Source organism: Hippopotamus amphibius, chromosome 5 (genome assembly GCF_030028045.1).
Source record: "Hippopotamus amphibius kiboko isolate mHipAmp2 chromosome 5, mHipAmp2.hap2, whole genome shotgun sequence".
Classification (NCBI taxonomy): domain Eukaryota; kingdom Metazoa; phylum Chordata; class Mammalia; order Artiodactyla; family Hippopotamidae; genus Hippopotamus; species Hippopotamus amphibius.
In genome coordinates, this window is record NC_080190.1 from 125,912,365 (window position 1) to 125,928,021 (window position 15,657).

The 15,657-nt window shown below is 46.0% G+C and overlaps 1 protein-coding gene across 5 annotated transcripts in view; it reads right to left on the bottom strand.

Annotated features, from left to right (window-relative positions):
- Window positions 1–414: 414 nt before the first annotated feature.
- Window positions 415–15,657, bottom strand: part of LYN (LYN proto-oncogene, Src family tyrosine kinase) — a 105,294-nt gene continuing 90,051 nt past the window's right edge. For 3 of the 5 annotated variants that reach the window (XM_057734091.1, XM_057734090.1, XM_057734089.1), the window contains exons 11-13: window positions 12,838–12,991; window positions 10,337–10,468; window positions 416–1,935 (exon numbers count right to left, since the gene is read on the bottom strand). In XM_057734091.1, coding sequence (XP_057590074.1) covers window positions 1,733–1,935; window positions 10,337–10,468; window positions 12,838–12,991 — 489 coding nt within the window. In that variant the 3' untranslated portion in view covers window positions 416–1,732. Of the gene's footprint in view, window positions 1,936–10,336; window positions 10,469–12,837; window positions 12,992–15,657 lie in introns of all 5 variants that reach the window. The other 2 variants (XM_057734093.1, XM_057734092.1) reach the window with 1 other exon arrangement.

The following is a 15,657-nucleotide window of genomic DNA, read 5'->3' on the forward strand; positions in this document are numbered from 1 at the left end:
ATTATATGATGATAATAGTTCACCTTGTGAAGACAGCTCTTGTGAATTGAGAATTATAGAATATTTTAGAAAGGACCTTTCTTCTTAAAAAAAAAAGATCACACGGGAAAGAAGTTAAAACTTAGGGAAAAGCAGAATATTTCATCCCTTTCGCCAGGCACCCAGCACCGAGGCAACACATACAAAGTGAGATTGTAACGGTGCTTGCTAAGCCTATTTGAAAACAAATCCTGTTGGCTGCTGGACCCAGATAAAGGGATAATCGGGTGTCCAGGCCACCAACTCCTCAGTTCTCCAACCTCAAAACACTCAAAGGATGGAGGCAGAGCTTGCACAACATTTTGTAAATGCTGTAACTAATGGAATCTCCTCTCATTTCTTGCCGCTCCCCTCCTCCGCCCACCCACTGGTACTTATTTTTATATTGATGACAGTTGGAAATGTTAATCACCAGTGAAAAGCTTGAGATGTGACTGGCCCAGGTGTATTAAAATAAAATCAAAAATAGAAATATTAGGTATATACACAACAGCATAAGTGAAATGTGATGGGATACAGCACTTTCCATTCAAAGCGCAGAGTAGACAAATTTAACAAACAGAACCTCTTGTCTCCCTTGCTCCGGCAGCTCGGTTGGAACTCCTTATTTATTTTCCATCATATCGTGTTATAAATAGTCTCACACAGACCTTACACAATTTAGAAAAGAGTGCTGAATCACAAAAATAGCCCCCAAAGATGGTATTTTTACTTTCTAGAATACAACTACAGTGAATACTTGATCATGAAAATAACGTTCAGGATCATCTGAAGCAATAAAGAAAATTCCATGTTTTGTAAGGCCTGAGAAATTTCTGCAGAAATTAGAATCTTATGGTCCTTTCAAAGTACCCCGTCCAGAAAAGTCTGAACACAGGAACTTGTGGGATTGAAAAGCTGGACCGTTGAAAATATTCCTTGAAAATATCCCTCCTCACGGCAGCGCAGTTTCTGGAGCTCCCCTCCAGGGCGGTGTGGGTGAACCCCGGCTGCTGGGGCGGGGGGGCGGGGGTCCGTGTCGCTTAACATGTTGCTCTGCCCGCTTGTAGATGACACTTTCAAGGAAAGAGAACCCCTCTTCCCAGCTGGGGTTCTGAGGGGTCTCCACGGAAGGAAACATCGAGAACAGTCTCAGATTTCAGGGGGTGGGAGAGAGATCACTGAAGTCTGGGAACAACTTTGAAGCCTCTGACCTCACCTGCAAAATCTAACAGGTTGGATTAGTAAATTTTTTTTAACAAAGAAGCTGAAGCATAGAGAAAATACAAGGAAGTGTCACGAAAGTCATCTGATTATTTTACTTTTATAAATGAGTTTAGTCGTGCTCCCATCTGGGATTTGCTGAAATGGCATCTGAACCTCTGAGTCACACCTCCCCGTGTAAACAAGAGGACGATGTGGGCGCACTCGGGTGGGACAGGTGTCTTCTTCTCAGAAGCCTGTGTCCAGATGTTGGTCTAGCGAGGCCGGACTGCCTGGAGGGGGGAGCAGGCCAGGCCACACGCTGCTGGGCACCGGCCCCTGAGATGAGAATCCTTTCCCATGGGGGGAGTTCTTCCTGAGTTGTAGCCTTGTGTGTGTGAAGCAGGGGTGGCCAGTGACATCAGCCCAGGAAATACCTAGTGGTCAGGGACTGTTACGTTTTCCTTTGCAGGGAGGCAGCGGTCCGTGCGTGGCCTGAGCCCCCTGCGCCCTAAGGCTGCTGCTGGTACTGGCCCTCCGTGGCCGTGTAGAAGTCGTCCAGGACGCTCTGCAGGTAGTCAAACGTGGGCCTCTCCTCGGCCTTCTCCTTCCAACACAGTTTCATGATGTCGTAGAGCTCGTCGGGGCAGTTCTCCATGCGGGGCATCCTGTAGCCCTGGGACAGGGCGGTCATCACGTCCGCGTTAGTTCTCCCTGAGGCAAAACAAACCCACAGGTACCATTTAGAAGCCTGACCAAGGGTCCCACGCTGCAGTGGTACCCACCTCCTGCATCCGTGGATGCAGCAAGCTTTGGGGGCTGCTGTGGGCTGAACTGTGTTCCTGGAGGCCCCTTTCCCCTGCAAATTCCTATGTTCAAGTCCTAGCCCCAGGAATCAGAATGTGACTGCGTTTAGAGGTAAGGCCTTTAGTAGGGTGATCAAGTGAAAAGGAGGCCTTTAGGTGGGCCCTAACCCCATCTGACTGGTATCCTTATAAGAAGAGGAGATTAGGAAAGGCCGGGGGAGACGCACGGAGAAGATGGCCGTCTCAAGCCAAGGGCAAGCCTCAGGAGAGAGCAACCCTGAGGCCGCCTTGATCTTGGACTCTCGGCCTCCAGAACAGCGAGAAAATTAATTTCTGCTGTTTGAGCCCCTTGGTTTGTGGTGTTTTGTTAGGGCAGCTCTAGAAAACTGGTACAAGGGCTAAGGATATTTCTGTGAGCAACGAAATAATATAAATGTTAGTACGAAGGGGAACAAGGCAGCAATCGGTTGTCAAAGTGAAAGCAGACAAACGCGGTAAGTAGAAGACATAGCGAGTTCTCTCTAATGACAAAAGGATGGTGGACTTGACACACTTTGTGAACAAACGAGCCCAATCCTACCACTTAATCTCACTTTCTTTTGCAGTATTTTTTTCCCCAGCTTCTACCTGTCATACCAAAAATATCATTTGCCCATACATTATTTCATACCAATACTTTTTCAAAATCAGCTTTTCATTGTAAGTTTACTTAAAGACTTCGGGATCCTTAAGTCAGCTGGACCAATTGTTTAATTCCCACTCCTCAAATGGTCCCAGCCTTCAGGACAGGCAGAGGCAGGGGTCGCCGGGCTGCAGGAAAGAGCACACCTCAGCATCTGGCGAGGGAACCAGGGGGCCCACTGTCCCTACGGGGCTCTGCTGGAAAGCTGATTGTGGAGAATGGCTTTTACTACAGTCACACGTCTCAGGGTAGTTCAGATGCTGAACAGTCCATCTTTGATACTGAGAATAGCTTTAAGGAAAAAAAGGTCATTTTAATAACATTTTCCTCCATTGTTAAAATGGGATATTGGAAACATGCTCATTTAGCAGTTTTAGCAGTACTTATCCACATCGGGGAGCTCTGCCTATTTTGTGGCTACCTTATTCTGTAGGATACACGAGGCTGTATCTCATGCGGAATATTTTCATGCAGAATACGTGTAATATCGGGCACACAGGGAACTCTCTTCATCCCAGCCACTTCCTTTCCACAGCCATCTCCTTTCCACAGCCATAGATTTTACCACTAGTGGTCACCAGAAAGATTTTACAAGATAACTAGATGCTTTAGGGGAAACGTCTTTTACTTGATTGGAAACAGAACCTCCTTTTGAATTTATAATCAAAGCCATGTTTTTCAAATTGTGGGTCACTGCCTATCTGGGATCAATAAATTGATCTCTAGGGAGCTACCAGTATTTTAAAATATAAATTATAACAGAATAAAATAGAAAAGAGCAGAGTGCACTGCATGTCTTAAAAGTTAGTATGCTTTTGTGAAATTTTGGTTTTATATATGAAATGAATGTCTATTTCTTACCATGGGTCATAACCAGTGACCTTTGAACTTCTCTGCCCTTAACTAACCTTTCTTCTTCTAAGGACACAGTGACTGAAGGGCCCTGACTGGATTTAAAGCCCTGAAAAAAGACATGATTATTTCTGTCTTGGAAGAGCCCCTTGTTTTTGCAATGCAAAGATCCAAGCAAACCTTATAATTGTTAAGATCTCTTGAAAGTTGTTTACATAGTGAATGAATTTTGCTCAAGTCTACTTCTGATACATCATCTTCAAATATTTGTGTAACTGGAATGTTCTAACTGGAACACTTCATTTGCTTCTCATTGCTTGAAGCCAGGGGTCGATGTGCATCACTTTCTTTAATTGGGGTTCTGGTCTCCATAAATTACGTGGCTTCAGCACTGCTCTGGCTTCTGGAACTAGCTAAGTTCCCTTGGATAAATTTCTGAAGAAATATCTGTGTTTACTTCTACATGGGTGTTGGAGAAAATTCTGGGATCCTGGAAGGATTAATATCCAGGATAAAGGAAACAGCAGCTGAACCTGCAAGCCTGGGTAGGAATATCTCTTTTACCTCCTTCCTGGAGACCCCCAGTTACATGAAAGGACAGAATGTGCCCACAGAAGATAAACCTTTCTAGGGTTCCTCTTGCCTCACTGTAGGTTTTTTCTTCCCTGTTCTTATATATTTTCCTAACTCTGAAGAGCTCTCTCAATGATACAGACAAAGGCCAGGCATGCTGCAGCCTGCCTCGGGAATTTGACTTGATAAGAGGCATAAAAAGAAGGAAATCTGAGGTCTGTCTTTTTATGTACAAGTATACCAAGCAGCAAAATAAAGCTATCAAATGACAAGTCTGATGGAAGAAGGAAAGAGAGGAGGAGAGAGACCTTGACCTGACCCTAAAATTAAACTCAATACTAGTCTGTTGCTGGGCTGAAGAAAGCAAACACCCATTGGCTGGCAACCCTTAAAGGCAACCTCATATCCCTTCCTTCCTCTTTTCAGCAAGCACAGAGTGAGCCCTTCCTGTGGGTCATAAGCTGGCACTGAGCTCCGAGAGATATAAAGACGATTAAGTCAGAGTCTTGTCCTCAAACAGCATGCAACCCAGTGGGGAAGGCAGCTCGGGAGCAGGAGGTGGGGGTGGGGGGGCAGGAGGTGACATCTGGAGTCAGTAGGAATTAGCAGAGACTAGAGGCTGGTGAAGGAGAAGAACGCAGATAGCAGATGAGAAAAAGGACAGGCGTTAGTGACAGGAGACGGCAGCCTGGGAGCGGCAGGAACCAGCACAGTCTTTTTAAAGACAGAGCGAGCCTGTGTGTGTGAGCGAGGAAGCCACGGCGACCCAAGGACCACAGTCTCCAGCCCAGTGGGACTTTCAAAAGGGCAAACTATTTTTCTCTGAGCACTGCTTGTGATGGAGCATTTGCAGCTGGATGAGTTTCCTAATTCTGATTTACATATAGCTTAGGATGCTACATATATCTGGCAAGAAGCAGCCAGAAAAGACATGATGCTTCCGAAAGCTTCATCATTTTCAAACCTCCCTTCTCTTTATAAGAGCAAAGCAAAACACAATCCCAACCACAAAGGTCCCCTCTAGTTTCTTCAGAAAATTCCTAGACAAATATGACTGCAGTTTTGCTTTTAAGGTAGTGAAGTAAGGATCTTTTTGCCCCACCTCCCTTTTTCCTTTTAATGCATCCCCAAACAAAAAGAGAACAAGAAACAGACAAACTGCACCTCTGACATAATCAGGAGACATTTGTCAGCCAGACACAGAAGTGGTCTCAGCCCAGAGGAGGAATGTGAAACCAAGTGTCTGCAAGAAAGGAGTCAACAGTGGGATGTCTGGTCACCACATCTTGGGACAGGAGGCTCACGGGGCTGAGGTCAGTGCCGCAGACAGGACCGGACCCAGAGCCTGCCTGACAGACTCCCCACGTTAAGGCTGGAGTGACGGAAGGAGAGGAGGTCCAGGCCCAGTAGAGGGGGTGCAGAGGGGGCGGAGGACTGAGAGCAAGGAGTGAGGCACATCTGACCCAGGCCACAGCCTGGCTGAACCTGAGGACATCAAGCTGAGTGAAATGAGCCCGACACAGAAGGACACACACTGTACGATTCCACTTACAGGAGGAGCTGAGAGCAGTAAAATTCCTAGAGATGGAAAGCAGAAAAGAGGTGACCAGGGGCTGGTGGGGTGGGGGGGGGTGGATAGAATGGGGACTTAGTGTCTAATGACTACAGAATCAGTTTGGGAAGATGAAAAAGTTCTGGAAATGAATAGTGGTGATGGTCGCACAACACTGTGAATGTACTTAATGCCGCTGACCATACACTTAACAATGGTTAAAATGGTAAACATTATTCTATGTATATTTTACCACAGTAATAAAACCCACAACAACAGCAAAGAGAGACACTGATGCCCCCTCCCCAGTGCACCAGCGCTGATGGCCAGACAGTACCCCATCAGCAGGGCCTGGGAGAGTCTCTTCAGAAAGAACTAAGTAGTCCCAGAGAACAGACCTGAAGATACTGACCCGTGAGGATGCTGAGAGTGAGGCTGGTGGTCCAGAGACCCTGGTTCCCATGAGATGTCTCATCAAAGGGAGGGGGAGGAGGTAAGTCTGAGTAGTACAGAAGGACAGGATGACAGGGATAGGCGAGTAGACAGGCGGCTCTGAGAATCACTCCAGGAGCTCTACTGCCCTACCAGCAAGTGATCTGGAAAGAGGCGAGGAGCGAATTTGGAAAGAAGCAATATATGAAAATTTCCCAGAATTTATGGCTATAAGTTTCCAAATCAAAAGAACAAAACAAGTACCCAGCATAACATAAAAATGATAGAAGCATCACATCAAGGAAGGTACATGGCCATACATCTCAGGGATAAAGAAAGATCCTGAATTCTTCCATAGAGGAAACGGGATCCTAGGGAGAAGACGGGGTGCAGAAGGCATTGGCCTTCAGCCCAGACACTCGAGAAGCTGGAGTCAGTGGAAGAATGTGCTTAAAATTCTAGGTGAAAATGTCTGGTGGACTAGTATCATAACTAGCAAATTTGGTAATTGTACTTATTTAGCTATTTAATTTTATTTAGGACACGAGTCTCTCAACAAAAAGTCCTATTTGGGAATGGAGTCTATCTTCTCGGTATGAACCAGAAAAATATTAACTTTGATGCCTCTAATTTTCATGAGACGATTTCCAAAGTCACGTACGCAACAGTGATAAACTATGTTTGGTGTTCCCATCCACGGGAAGAGAGAGGGCTTCTAGACAACAGCTCCTCACAGCTTTCAGTCTAAGGGCTACGCGTTTAAAAACACAACAACAAATTGTTGAAATGGACTAACAGTAATCAAAGACAAGGGAGTTTTGAGGTTTGCCCTAACTGCAACGAAACGGTGCAAAGCCTCTTTTCTAAAAAGCAGGTTATGGAAAAGCCTTTTTCTGAGTTATACCTGACGTGCACAGAAGTTCGTGATGCTAGCTGTGCCTGCTCAAAGCATCTATTCAGCGAGCAGGACTGCAGATGGGAAACGACACTCCCATGCCCCACTGGCACTTAGTATTTGACGACTACAATTTTGATAAGTAAGTTTTATTAACAAAATTGTACATTTTATTCTCATGGTCCCAGAAGTTTGTTTATGTTGGTGCTATCAGTTTTGGCATCCAGCCAGTATGTGTTTTTGGTACCCTTCTAGTTACGTATGCATGGATATCCTGGGATGTCTCTAATGGATACACCAGAATTGAGACCAGTGGCTGCCTTGGGGGTGGGAGGTGGGATTTGTGTGGCTGAAGACAGAAACACCTGTCACCTTATACCTCTTTGCATCTCTTGAATTTAGAACCATGTGACCATTTTCTTATTTAATAATAACTACGAAGGAGGAAAATCTTTACTTAGCAAATAACAGTCTGAGTGTAATATTTAGAACTGTGAACAGCAAATATTAGGATAAATAACCAAGATTCCTGAAAGCTGATGCCCTCGAGGAGCCAACAAGAGTGAGACCCCGGAGGCAAATTTTCATCAGAAGCCTTTTGCATTACCTGATTTTTAAAATATATTATTTAGACAAGAGTTAAAATATTTACTAAAAACATAATTGTAAAAACGTAGCCACATCAAGAATTTATTAAGAAAAAAAAATAACCTATTATGTCATTGCTCAAGGACTGTAACATTTCTGTTTTTTAACTTTTTATTTTTTTATTTTTTACAATAAACTGCATATATTTAGAGTGTACAATTTGGTAAATAAATTTACTTATTTATTTATTTATTTTATTGGCTGTGTTGGGTCTTTTTTGCTGTGCACAGGCTTTCTTTTTAGTTGTGGTGAGTGGGGGCTACTCTTCATTGTGGTGCGCGGGCTCCTCACTGCTGTGGCTTCTCTTGTTGCAGAGCACGGGCTCTAGGCATGTGGGCTTCAGTAGTTGCAGCAAATGGGCTCAATAGTTGTGGCTCATGGGCTCTAAAGCACAGGCTCAATAGTTGTGGCGCACAGGCTTAGCTGCTCTGTGGCACATGGGATCTTCCTGGAGCAGGGATTGAACCCGTGTCCCCTGCATTGGCAGGCGGATTCTCAACCACTGCGCCACCCAGGAAGCCCAAGGACTGTAACATTTTGATATATTACACCTTTCAGTTTTTTTCCCTCTGTTCACTTTATAGAAGGCTTTCTTATTTCTTTTTTGTTTTTATTCCCTTTTTGTTTCTCTTAGTGCCTTTTTGTTCTGCAAAGCTAGGCATATAGTTTCTAAATTCCACGCCCCCACCCCACACACACAGAGACATATCCAGCACTTTTGGATAAAGAAAATACTCTCAGATAACTTAATTGTCAGTGGGTCTCTGGTAAGCAGTTTTATAACAGTGACGGAATGGGCATGTATTGTCTATGTTCACCATTTCCACGTTGTCTGTGACTTGAGTCCTCTGACAGCTAAGTAAGTAGGACTGTTCGCTCTGGTCACACGTCCTAGTGCTAGAGGCCCTCATTGCATACAACCCTGTGACTGGGAAACCTCACCAACCCACAACTCCCGGAAGGATGACACATCCCTGGTCCTATCAGAGGACAAGCAACTGTGGAAGGGAGTAGCCGAAGCTCTCTGGCTGCTTGTGTCAGGTGTGTGTGTGTGTGAGATTCTCATCACTTTTCTACTGGTTATTTTATATTTTCTAATGGTGGGCATGGAGCACCGGTGAGAGCGAGGAGGTGGGTTCCGCAGCAGCTATGCCAGGAGCTCGTGATGCAGTTCTGGGCAAGAGCCCCTTCTCGGAGCCTTGGGGCCTCATTTGTACATCACTGTGGAGCATGTGGTACACACCACACAACAGGTGTGAGGCCGTATGTTTATTTGATCAGGTGTCACATATATAGTCTGAGTACATAATTCTTCTCTATGGCTTACAGGTTCTAGACATATAATGTCAGATATCTGGGCTGATCAGGAAGTACTGTCCCCATTCTGCAGTGGTGTTATTCATTAACTGCAGTGTCTAGAGCAGAGCGGCCGACAGAATATAAGATGTTGGCACCAGAGGGTTTTCACGGGACAGTCAGCCCACGGTGCAGGCACCACTGAAGGCTTTCCCCCTCCTGCTGGCCCCCCAGAACCTGGCTTCTTTACGGCTCAACCCCATGGAGCAGCGAGGGTGATCAGGACTGCTCTGTCCCAAAGCCCCTGGTCTCCCCGAGTCAGAGCAGAAGCCCCTGTGTGGCCTCTGAAATTTGCATCCGCTCCACACCAGCTCTGTGCCTCCAGCCTCTGCTCAGGATCCCGTGTGCTGGCCATTTCCCCCGTGGGACACCCAGGCCCCTCTGTCAAGTCACTGAGTCCCTGCTGCTGCCGGGATCACTGTTTAGAAACTGCAACCCTCCCACCACCTCCCCACCCCCATCCCTAAACCATCACGCCCTCTCCATAGTGCCCTTCCCACCCTACAGACTGTCCCGTTACCAGTGATTATTATGAGTGATCAGTACCAGTCTCTCCCTACTCGAGTATTAGCTCTCAAGGGCAGGAGCTGGGACTGCTCCATCCGGGCACCTCGAGAGTGCCTGGCACCCTCAGATATTTTTTGAATAAAGGAACGATTTAAACATTAAAGATTTAATTTCAAATTGACATATCCATTGATCTCGTTAAAAGCCAACATGCACAAGAATGTGAAGGCTTTGGGGAAAAATCCCTCTTCTTGCACACTCCCAGCACGGATTCTGGCAAAAGGGAGGGCTGGCAGAAACTGGCTCTGAGAGTAGGAATCTGGAAATACTGAATGATGTCCCCACATCCAGTAAGCTAAAGATCAGAAGAATCTTTCGCTCATACACAGAGGTGGTTATTTCCTGAAGACTGCAAGGTGCTTTATATGAAATTCTGTTTTAAAACTGGCCAAGAAAGAATTGCAAATGTCCGTTTCCTCCTCTATCAGATGTGCTGCTTGGGAGAAGCACCTGTGCCTAGTCCTCTAATCCATCCTTATTCAGCAACACCTGTGATGCTGCCAGGCACATTCCAGGCAGTAAGTGGTGGACTTAACCAGTGAAGCAAAAGAATATGCACTCAACCAGACAAGGAGGCAGAGAAGTGTCTTAGCATATTTTAGGACACCTTCCAGTAAAGACAGTCAAAACACAGTTCTAGCACCATGGGCTTATCTTCACTTTTGGATATAAGTTTATCTTTTTATGCCTCGTGCCACTCAGCTTTTTTCTCAAATATACCACGTGAATGCAAATAGGTAAGTAACCGATACCTGGGTAGGGAATTTTCCCATAGGTGACGATCTCATACAGGAGAATTCCAAAGGACCACACGTCAGACTTAATGGTGAAACATCCGAAGTTGATGGCTTCTGGAGCTGTCCACTTAATGGGGAACTTAGCACCTACGGGAAAAGACACAGGAGTTTCACTTGGATCTCTGAGCTGAAACAAATAAGTCATGGGCATGTGACCCTCACACTTTCCTTCCTTGGGGGGAACATTTTAATGATTTATTTTGAATGGGTAACACATACATGCAGTAGAAAATAGAGATGGTACAAAATGTCACCCTAAGAATGTTTGCCTCCCTCCTCTGTTTCCCTTTTAAGCAGCAAAACTTCTTGTGTATCCTCTCAGCGATATCACAACGAGCCCACGTGAAACATAAAAGAACATGATGCAGAATGGAAAGGCATTTATTCTTAGCCCGTACACCTCTCCCTCAACACCAGCCTCAGAGCCATATCTTTCGTGTTCAAATTTTCTCTAACGACCCAGAGCATGTTTATGTGGAATATAAGTATCTCGATGTGTATATTCTTGTGGATAAATCTCTTGAAGCCTGTACCAACAGGGATTTTAGATGCTACTCCAAGCGTTCATTTGATAGGCCCAAACATTACTAGGCTTTTAGGAATCGGGTAGGATGATAATCCGCCCAGAGTGAGATGAGGATGAAACTAGGTTTCCCACAAGGTTTAGGGTGACTCAGCCGCTGGGTCACTTTGGGAAGCAAACCTGGCCCTGGGGAACTCACAGAGTCACCTCGAGGGAAGGAGGGACTCGGGCACAGGCTGTCACTCCTACACCCTGGGAAGGCCAGAGGTTTCCACCAACTACTTTAAAATTCTTTAAATATATTTGCGTTTATGATGTCTTTGCTTTAGACATTTTTGTGGAGTCCAGACCAAGCGCACATGGTGGGGCCAGGAGGGCTGGGGCTGCAGTTGGGGGCGGAGCCTATGGGGGCGGGGCCTGGGGGGTGGGAGCCTGGGGTCCCACATGACCTTGCCAGAGCTTGAGTCCCAGCTCTGCTGTTCCCAGCTTGGTACAACCCCAGCAAGCCACTTACTGATTGTGTGCCTTCTTGGCACCTCCATCTGTGAAATGAGGAAACAGCAGAACCTGCCTGGTTTGCTGTCGGGGCAAGCGGGTGGGTGCATGCTTGGCACAGTGGAAATACCACGGAGGGTAAATGTCATGACTTGTGCCCCGAGGTGACCTACTGTTTCCTTCTAGAACCCGAGCTCTGTGCCTTATGTCACCCGTTTCTCATGAGAACAGTTATTTTTGTGAGACTCTAGGCTTGTCAAGTTCCACAAAACCAAGGTCATAAGTTCTGACTCATGCACTTTGAGGCCAGGTCTCCTGGGTTTGAGTCCTGGGTCTGCCACGTACTATGGGGCCTCAGAAGCTTCTGAACTCTCCCTTTCTCTCATCTATAAGGTGGAAACAACACTCCTACTTATCACACAGCGTTACTGTAAAGACAAATAAGATAACGTCTGAAAAGCACTTAGAACAGCAGCTGCCGTGCAAATGCTCACCACCGTTTAGCTACTTCTCCTCAAACTGTCTTCCTTGACCTGCCATTTTGCTGAAGATGATTAAGGCCAAGGGTAAATTATTATCCACCTGAGGGAACCTAAGCTGGAGGCAGGAGAACCACCTTAAGCAGGGCAGATGCAGGCAATCTGTTTTGTCACCTCTATAAATCCTGTGGGCACCTTCCAGAAATAACACACGTGTAGTTAGAATAATCCTTTTTTGACAGTTCTTAGGAATGTCAAGAAAGCGCTCGGCTCTTTCAGAAGAGAGAAAGCACTGCAAAAAACCCTCAACTTTCGCGAGTGAGACCATCAGAATCCTCGGGTCATAAGCAACACAGAAGAATCTCCACCAGGAAAGGCCAGGGCAGGCCCAGGCAGGGCGGCCCCAGAGCAACAGGCCAGGGACTCAGAGTCTCACGCCTTTCTGTGCATTTTTTGGTTTATGTGTATAAAATAGAACGTGGGAAAATAAAGGAGTGTATTTTTGTCGTGTTACATTTACTTCTCTGTGTGTGATAATTTCCAGGTTTTAATTTGTAGTTAAAAGTCCACAATATAGATTATGGAATTGTTGTTACAAATACTAACTTTCTCTACAGTTAAGAAAAGTGTACTTCATTGGGTGAAAAGCTCACATGTGTAATATGAACCAAGAATCTTGATTCTTTCCAATCTTTTTTTGTTTTGCCTTGCTTAATCAAAATACAAATGACAGCGTGTGTAAGTTTTATAAAGTATCACGTAGAGCTAATTGAGAGAATAATTTTTTAAAAACAATTACTAACATAAACCACAAACAGCAACTATGGTACATTTTGAATATTGTACCAAGTGAGTTCTTTTTTTAATGACGACTATTATAATTGCTTTGTTAAAAACAGGCAAAAACAAAATAAAACTAAACAATGACCAAACACTTAAAGATCATCCCAGGAACATACCTTCCCTGGCCGTGTACTCGTTATCCTCAATCACTCGAGCAAGACCAAAATCTGCGATTTTGCACATGAGGGACTCGGAGACCAGGACGTTAGCGGCTCGAAGGTCCCGGTGGATGTAGTTCTTCCTCTCGATGTACGCCATTCCCTCCGCAATCTGGAAACAGAAGAAGGCTCTCCTTTAGATGTTCCATGTAGGCCCATAGAGGGACATCGAAGAAAACCAGAAAACCTCTGAGTTCCTGAAATCCTTTCATGTACGATATTCTGATCGTTCAAGTTTTTAAAACTGGGTAAATTACAATCACCATTTTAAGTCCTTTCTAAAACAGCTGCTCCCAAATCTCCAATGATGGTAATCATATCTCAATTCGATTATTTAAAGAGCAACATGTCTCAGCCTTTTTGAATGTGTGGAGACTCTTTTTAAGACCTACTGAATTCCTGCATGTAGATACAGAGCCGGGGAAGTGCCGTGCTAACACAAATACACTATCGGGGTGTCAAGAACAGGCTGTCCCTGGTCAGCAGCATCCTTGCTGTCAGGTCAGTTGACTGCCCACAGGACTGGAGCTCCAATTTTCTCTCTGCACAGTCCCTCCAGGATGAGCAGAGTCACCCAGACACAAAGCTGACAGCAAGAGAGAAACAATGATAAAACGATAAAATAAGGGAGGTGAGACCCTACTCATCGCTTACTAGAAAATAGGGTTTTTAAGGAATCAAAATAGGATTATTAAGGAAAACATTACCAAATTACAAAGATAAGAATCAAGAAGGAAGAAGGAAAGGTAGGAAGAAAGAAAGGAAGGAAGGGAGGGAGGCAGGGAGGAAAAAAGGTAGGAGCTGCATTTGGTGAGCAGTTAGAGGGAAAACTAATTAGGATTATGTCGCAGGGGAATGAATGTATTCTGCAGATTCTAGCCTGAATTCCAGGCGGCTCAGCGTGGAGGACCTGAGTGCCGCCCCATCCCCATCAGCATCCTCCTTATAGCTCAGCAGGCCCTGTGGCTTAGCAAAGGCTTAGCTCCTTACTACAGGGGATGCTTCTCCCCACCTCCGCCTGGAACACCTTTCCTCACCTCTCGGCCAGTCGCTAAGTTTCCTTCTGGCCAGAGGGCATTCCCGGAACACCTCCTGGATGATTTTACTCTACGCCCACCCTCAATGGTCAATCTGTACAGAAACCATTGGCATCTGCTGACCATAGCTTTGCCATTATTTCGATGCCGTTTAAGGTGCTGGCCGCTGTCCTGCCCTCCAGAGAGCAAACACCACCAGGGAGAAGCCGCCTGACATCTTTGCTGTTCTCGCTTGTATCTGCTGGAAGCCTCAACCACGTCACTGCGCCTCTCCTCAGAGCCGAAGAAAGTTCTTTGGTAAATGTGCCGGGTTTCTAATATTACCAGGATGCTATGTCGTCTGCTCTCTGCTGCAGGAATTTGGCAGATGATATTTTTGTGGCCAGAAAATCTGATGTCTAATAATCAGAACACACCAGGTCAGTCCCAAAGTCCCAGCAGCCCAGGGGTTTGCCTGTGACCAGCACCAAAGAGTCTTGAACTCAGAAAATCATAAATCCAAAAGAACAGATCTGAGCATTTTCTTTAGTAGAAATGACAATTTGATAATGTACACCTTGACTGTAACCAAGAATAACACATGTGGTGCTTGAGCAGTGCAGGTAAAATGGAGAAGACCCAGGCCATGTGACGCCTGCCTGGTAGACTCAGGGTCCACCCCCTGCCTGGACCAGGGGGCCGGCCTCCTGCCCTTAACCATTGACCTACAGCATCCCTCGACGGGAATACTTTAATCCTTTCTGCAAGTCCAAGTAGGTTACTCCTTGCATACAACTAGTTCCCAGACAATGTCTGAACCCCTTAGCACGGCTTCCAAGGCCCCAGGTTTCCAACCCCCATCAGCCCCCTACCTCCCTCCACCACCATCTCCTTCCAGGGTCTCGGCTCCCACGCCTGCCCCTTCCGCCGGGCAGTTCATCCCGCAGGTCCCAGGGGAGATGGCCCTTCGTCTGCGTGGCCTTCCCGGACCCTCCTTTTCCTCTTGGGCTCCTGGCTCCTCACCTGTTCACCTGGTCATCGCAGTAATGTACGCCCCTTGGGGCACACTCCTGTTCCTAGGCCTGTAGGTAACATTCCAAGGATTCTAGACAAACTGCGGCCGGAACCCGGAGGAGCCGGAGCTGGCTGCGATCCCAATGTGGGCCTGAAGCTGCAGCTGACAGTGGCGGCAGAGACCCGCGCTGGACTCGCCTGCAGCGTGTGACCGACCATTCGGGAGTGCTGGGGGCACTGGCTGAACCTCTAACACGGGGCACCAGGGACTCCCGTCTCTCTCATTCTTGGTGACGGACTTGACTGCTCAGCTTATTAAAAGTGTCCTGGGAACTTGTGGGTAAGGCTTTTATCACACTCAACTGGGCTCTGCACTTACACAACCCAAATGCACTTTTTAACATGACTCTCGGAGCTAATAACAGACTTGCAGCAAGCCCAGTTGAGTCTGGCTTTCTTTTCCATGTCAGAGTGCTTTAAGGAGCTCATATTCCAACCAATAACGACAGCCCTCACCACCACCAAGATTCAGAACAACACATGGGCCGAGTGGAGTAAACGCTAGCTATGAGAGCAAAATCAAAGCTGTTGGATAGGACTCATTTTGAGGTCAAAAAAGACTATAATTCTCTTCTCATATAAAAAGTATTATTTCCCTGGTCTACATGTATTGTTCTTTCCTGGTCTCTTTCTTTTCAAAACCTTAATCTTTTTTTTTTTTTTTCGTTGTTGTATTTACTTTGGCTAA